Source organism: Cryptomeria japonica, chromosome 4 (assembly GCF_030272615.1).
Source record: "Cryptomeria japonica chromosome 4, Sugi_1.0, whole genome shotgun sequence".
NCBI lineage: Eukaryota > Viridiplantae > Streptophyta > Pinopsida > Cupressales > Cupressaceae > Cryptomeria > Cryptomeria japonica.
Window position 1 is genome coordinate 456,581,162 of NC_081408.1, and position 6,906 is coordinate 456,588,067.

The 6,906-nt window shown below is 37.9% G+C and overlaps 1 protein-coding gene across 1 annotated transcript; it reads left to right on the forward strand.

Annotated features, from left to right (window-relative positions):
* The first annotated feature begins 1,208 nt into the window (after positions 1 to 1,208).
* LOC131875164 (pollen-specific leucine-rich repeat extensin-like protein 1) lies at positions 1,209 to 1,661 on the forward strand. Its single transcript, XM_059219198.1, has one exon. The coding sequence runs from the start codon at positions 1,209 to 1,211 to the stop codon at positions 1,659 to 1,661; it is 453 nt and encodes a 150-aa protein (XP_059075181.1).
* Positions 1,662 to 6,906: the final 5,245 nt, after the last annotated feature.

Here is a 6,906-nt window from a genome sequence, read left to right on the forward strand (position 1 = left end):
TGGAATGAGATCATGTTAGTAGAGGGAATGGTTATGGAGTTTAGGAACATATGGATTGGTTGATAAATGGACTAAAGTAATGGATTGGGTTGCATTGGAAGAATAGCACATCATGTTGGCATAAAAGATAGTGAGATGTATATCATGGAAGTTAGGAAAATGTGTCTTTTGCATTGGTAATGGAAATCTTAAGTGTTCGAATGGTTATGAGTGTTTGTGTTTCTTATGATGGTAATAAGTAATGATGTTGAGATGCCCTAGGGAAAGATTAGTGATGTTATGTTCAATTCCGCTTGCATAATTGGTTATGAACGTATGTGATATGTTTTTCATGTTCCTAGAGATCAAATGTTAATGTTATGTGTTGCATTGGATGTTTTTTTTTTTAAATCATCTCCATTAGAATGTTAGTTGCTTAATTTCTCTAGGGTATTTTGGTGGGCATTGTCCAGGAGGTAAGAACTGAGCATTGCGGAGTGGAGAAACAAAGAGAAATGGTGAAGCCCCACTATCCTGCGGGGTGTGTAGCGATAGACAAAGGGTGTTGCGGGATGCTAAGGTAGCAAGGGAATGGTGATTCCCACTATCTCGTGGCAAGGTAAATGGTACATTGAGGACCATGCGGGATACCAAATGACAAGGAAATATAAGAACCTCGCTATCCCGCATGGATCAAATTTTCACAAAGATGACGAAATTAAAAAAACTTGAATAATCAAAGGTGAGAGAGAAATTAAAGGAGGAAGCCATGTCAGCAGTCAAGGGTATCAACACAAAATCCGAGCCATCCATGTGAAGATCAATGGTCACATTTGAATCTCGAAGGCCACCAACCTTTTGAAGCTTGCATGTAAGGAGTAATGGTGATTCATTTGTCGGAAATAAAGGCAGAATTCAAAGTGCATTTTCTCTTCACCCTGTGATAAAAGAGTGAAGAAGTGAGCCAGTGCAGCCAGAGTGATCAAGGGCATTTCCAGAGCTTTCAATAGCACCAATTTGCATTTAAAAGAGTAAGTCAAGCTTCCATATCCTTCTCTGTGCTTTCGTAGGGAAACTTAAAGAGTATTTGTCTATGAATTCAATAGCTCATGCCCTAGGTTTACAGGGAAAAGTTGGTCTGTGTAGGGTTTTCTGTTTTATCTGTAGCAATTGCATCCCCAATTAAGAAAACTTCCCCTACTGCATCCCAAGAGGCTTCCCAATCTGAAATGAGCTCCACCCAGCCAAAAATAACCCCTTTCATTCCTCTATCAACCATTCCTCCTGTCCACACCATTGCCGATAAACCTGTAGAAGAGAAGAACCCTCCAGTTGCTGCTCAAAATCCTCAAGATAGAGATTCAAGTGCACAACCCCAGCAACAAGCTGTGAAACCTAAGAAGAAGAGAGTTTTCAGGAAATTTGTTGTTGAAACCTCTCACAGTGAGCCTATTGAGGATCCTAACCCTGCTCCTAAAGCCAGAAAGCCCACCACTAAAAGAAGGAAGGTTTCCCCCAAGGAGCCATCGGCTCAATCCTCTACACAAGTCGCCTCACCTACAGAAAACCCACAGGAAGGAGGGTTTAAACCTCAAGAGGAGGCTCCTAAGCCCAAGAGGAGGAGGGATCCCCCAAAGAAAGCCACTCCCACAACAACAGCATCATCAACACAAACTGCTTGAAATAAAGCCCTCTCCATCTGCTACTAAAGGTCCATCAAAGGCTCAATAAGAGAAAGTAGAGGATGATCCATCTTCATCCATTCCTGCCAAAACCCCTAAAGAGCTTGCCAAAGATTTGGTAGAAAAATTGGAAGCTGAGGAGAAAACGAAGAAAAGAGAACCCTGAAGCCTCAATCGGGATATTCTGGAGATGTTCAATGGGTCTACAATGATTGAGAATTTCAAGATGAATTTTGGAGATAAAACTTCTCAGTACAAGGATGCCCACAATACTGAAAGAGGGTGGGATATCTTTCATTTCTTTTATGGATATAGGGACAAGGCAACTCCTATATCAAACCCGTGGAATTTGAACTTGGGAAAGCTAGTAGTTCCCAATGTTTTTGTTGAGCCACTATCAATCAGGGAGCTAGCAAAGTATTATCACCCTGAAAGTATGACTATGAGGACAGCTATTGGCCAAATCCTTCTAGATATATCAGTAGATGTCATAGATGAGTGTTTTGAGTTGGACAAAACAAGCCTCACCAAAATAAACAGGAACAGGTTGGAAGCAAAGTATACTTACAGGAAAAATCTCTATAGGGGAAAGATCTTGCCCCGCTATATGAAAAGGACATTCAAATGAGCCAAAAGTTACATTTTTGACTTTGAGAAGGAGTCATTTGAGTTGCATATTTTTGAAGATTATTTTGTAAGGACATATTATTCTTTATGCCAAGTACTAGGAGAGGATTGTGGATTGACAAGGATGCAAGTACATTTTATGGTCATGGAAATGAGAATTCAGTTCCTAGAAACTAGTCAGTTGTATGATTTTATCACATATATTGAAGACAAGCTACATGAGAGCTTAATGGCTACCCAAGATTGAAAGGAGAATTTGAATTTTAAGCATTATTCTTTGATTTATCATATGATTCTTTTTCAAAACCAGATAGAATGGGATGATGCACTGCAAACAAAGAAATTTGATCCTAGGATAGGGAAGAGATGGCCAGTTCAAAGGTGGACCCAAATCTGGGATAAAGGGTCTAGACTTGCAGACTACAGGGCTTTTTGCGATCATTTTGTAATAAAGGTCCTAGGAATGGTGGGGTAAGGATGCCAAGGCTTCCTGTGCATATTGTTAAAGTTTTAATAATGAAAGACGTTGGGGCTAAGAATAAATAATACCTGGAGGGGGCTTTCTCCCACAATTTTGGTGATTTTTTCTTTTATGTAAATTGTACAATAATTTGGGTCTATGGGTGTTCACAAATGCCACACATTTTGCTAGTAACAATCTTTCCACGACTTGCATTCATAGAATTGATATGGAAGTTTATGTGGATGGAGAAAGACCTTGTTAGAATAGAGAAAAAAGGGCAACATCTCCCAAGGTCTATAGTTTTTGATGGCTTCAATGTGGGGTCCAACACACTTAAGTAAGTACAAGAATCTTGATAAACAATCATAGGCTCAAAGTTAGACAAGCAATAAATTTTGATCCAGAAGGATATATTCATGATTTGAGGACGCAAACACTGAAGGTGAGAGGTTACTCTCACCAATTCAATGAAAGAGAAGATTTGATTAGAAATATTAGCCTTGTAGAGGCTATACAAAGAAGAGGAAAATGGAATTTTATTCAAAGTTTGGAGAGAGAAATGAAGGAAAAAGACCCTAGTTTCAAAGGGTTTTGTTCAAATATCCAAAATAATCTTGCAAGAATGATGAGCAAGGTGCTAAACTACAATGGCATTCTTGCATCAGAGAAGAAGAGAAGAGAAGATGCACAAGATGAAGAGGTATTAGAGGAGAGGTCAGCATATGAGCCCTCACAATCAAAAGAAAAAGCACCCCTCAATGAAGGATCTTCTCGGGATGTCCCTTCACAGCCCTCTCTACAACAAGAGCCACTAGCAAGGAAGGTGGAGAAAGGAAAAGCAAATATCTCTGATTTTTTAGAAGTCATAGAGCTTGAATTTGATGAAAGTATCAGGCCTCCCTCTCCACCAAGGGATACATTCTAGAATGATGAAGCAACTGAAGTGCTTGTGGACCTTGATAGGTCTCTTATTCTAAGCACTATCCCAATTGAAGAAGAAAAGGATGAAAGGTTAATTGCTTCAATGCAGTTCAAGAAAGATGATGAGTTTGTAAACACTCCTGAATTCAAGTCATTTTGGATGAGGGGGAAATTGAAAGGTCTGCCTGAAGAGGAGCTCCAAAATTTTGATAGGGACAGCATTAAGTGCACCCCAAAGGAAGGAAGAGAATTGGTAAGAAAGAGTGATATAATGTTCATCCTAGGGTGGGATTTGGAGAATATTTTCTTATTGGACCAATTCATGAAGCATAGGGACCCAATCTATGCTCAATAATTTTGTGAGCATGGGTTGGGAGTAAATCCAAGTATAAAGGCCTTTGCACTTTGGTCAAAAGCTCCTAAGAATAATAAGCATGTTGTATTATATGAATTTGAGAAGAAGGTGGTAGATGCAGTGATCAAAACCCTACTGGACACTTCATCTATTGAGGCAGCAACAATTACCTATCATGTTGCACATTTTGCTAAGTTGGTAGAAGAGGAGGATGAGAAAAAGCATGGAGTTTTGAGGAATAGGCATGTGGCTCTTACTCATGACCACAATAGATTATTTATTAAAAATGTAAGATTAACAAAGGAGCTAACCAAGAGGGACATTGGAACCCTGACAGGACCTAAGCCTGAATATTTTGAGAAATTAAAAGAAGGCCTTCAAAAGGAAAAGGATGAGGCCAAGAGGAATTATTTTGAGGTTAGAAAATCTTCAATTTTGTAGGTCTCCAATAAAGTCATTGAGAAATTGAAGGAGGTGCATACCTCTTATTCTTTGATGTCACAACTCCTCAGCCAATTGGATGAGATTATTTTATTTTTTCAACCTATTAGGATTACTTGGCTGCCAAAGCGACAAATCCTAAAAGAGGTCCTATTGGCAGTCAAGAATGTGCCAAATGCACCCCAAATTGTGGGGACAACATGGAAAATTTATATTTTATTGATTAAGAAGTTGCCTCACATTGAGGATGAGAAGAAAGCATTGATCGGTATGATTGATTCTTTTCAAGGGCTTCAAAAGTGGGATATTCCCACCATTTTGACAGGGGAAGGACAGATTAAATATTTGGACACATAGAAACAGGGTTTTCAAGATGCAATCAATGCAGTTTTGAATTCATTGGTCAAGGACCCTGCCCAAGGTGATACATCATTTAATTATTGATAAAATCATGGAAGTTCACTCATTATCCCCCAACATACCTGATAGATCCACCGCCCAAGTACAGTTGACCCTGACTGAAGATGTTGCATAAGAACGCCCCTGCACCAGTCACATCAAACTTGCTACTCCAACCTCTAGAAGCTGACATCTATGATGCCATCTCTGTTGCCATCATTTATGATCTCTTGGATTTTTTGAAACATCCATTGTAAAGATGCCTTAGGGCATAATCTATCTCATAGGCAATAGATTTTTTACAAGTGTCCTACTAGGCTTGAAGCTTGTTTTTGCTCCCTTTCTCTATAAAAGGGAAATCAGGGCCAAGAAGGAAGGATTCTGAAATCAGTGGTAATGTGTATTAGGAGTCGAAAGTAATAGAATACAATAGTTTTTCCTGCAAGTTTTTGTTGAGCAATTTTCAAGTGATGTATACCTTATCTTTTGAAAATCAATAAAGTGATCACTTTCAGTTTGCTCCCATCCTTTTGTGTTGATGTTGTATGAGTTATAGTGTTAATGATGCTATGATTTGTCTTCTCTTAAGAAGGGAATGTATGTTTTATTGATCAGTTTCATTTTTTAATGAATTAATTAATTTTTGTTCAAAAGGCATTGCAACATATAACTTGGAGGAGGTGAGGAAACTAGAGATAGTCACTTGAATATTTTATGTTAAGCATGGGATATTCAAATGTTGCTATAAAATTGAAATATCACAGTGTTAATAGGTGTTGATTTGCAGGTAGACTTTGTTTCCCATAAGATAAGCATTGGTCATATTACCCGTTCAGGATCATTCTTATTTCACCTTTTATATTTTTGCGTTTTACTTTTCTGCATTAGGAGTAGTTATTAGTTTAGAACCAATCCCAATGTGTACAATAATGGCATAAACCAAGGTTAGATCCATAACCAAATATTTATCTACATTTCCTTGGTATATTTTCATTGAGATATCTTCTTTGTTTTCCAGTGTCATAAGTCTAAGGAGTTGAAAATTTCTTAGTCACTTTATAGGGAAACCCACCTAGGTTTTGTAGAGCCTATAGTATAGAAGACCTCAATTTTCAATTAAGTCTTGTTCGTTGGCCAAGTCCCATTCTAAGTTTGTTGATAAGTTAGTGGCAGTTTCTTTAGAATTCAGAATCTATTAATTTGGGAACCAACACTTAGAAAATTTTGTCCATCACTTAGCTTCTTAGAAAATGCTTCTTAGAAAACTGCTTATCTTGCAACCATTTAAAAAAATTGATTCATTTCCTAGTAGTTTGAGATAGATTTAAGCCTTTTTCTTTTGCTTAAATAGATTTCTCGTATACCAAGTCCATAGTGGAAGGACCGTGTATGTCTACCTCTCCTCCGATTTGAGAGTTGAGACCCATGATAAACTTTCTTATACAAAATTGCTCATCCTTTTGGTACATGGGCACATACTTCAGAAGATAGGTGAATTTCTCCCATTATTCATTTACCGAGGAGTCTCCTTGCCTCAAGTTTTGGAAATCAATCAACTTTTGATCATAGAAAAGTTGAGGTAGTCATTGCTTCCGAAATATTTCCACAAGTTCACTCCAAGTAAGAACTAAAAAACTTAAACCAAGCTATGTTATCTTGTTCATCCACCTATTGGATGCCTCACCAACCAACTGATAAGCTCCCCAAATAGCTCTAATGGTCTCAAAGTAATTCCTTATCTCAAAATATTTTTCCATTTTAGTGAGCCATGCTTTAGCTGCATCCCCACTAATGGATCCTTCAAACTTTGGAGAGATGAATTTCTTCATATCATAGGATAGCTCACTTCCAATTCTTTTTCTTGTACTCTTTTCCAATCCAGATTCCAGACCAAGATTCTTCTTTATTGTGATCATTTGACTGTGATTGGTCATGAGAATTTTCCCCTTCCTTTTCATCAAAATCTTTTTCGTCTTGCCTTTTTTTTCATGTAACCTTTTGCTCTAGATTCTCAATTCTTTATCTACTTTCATTCATCA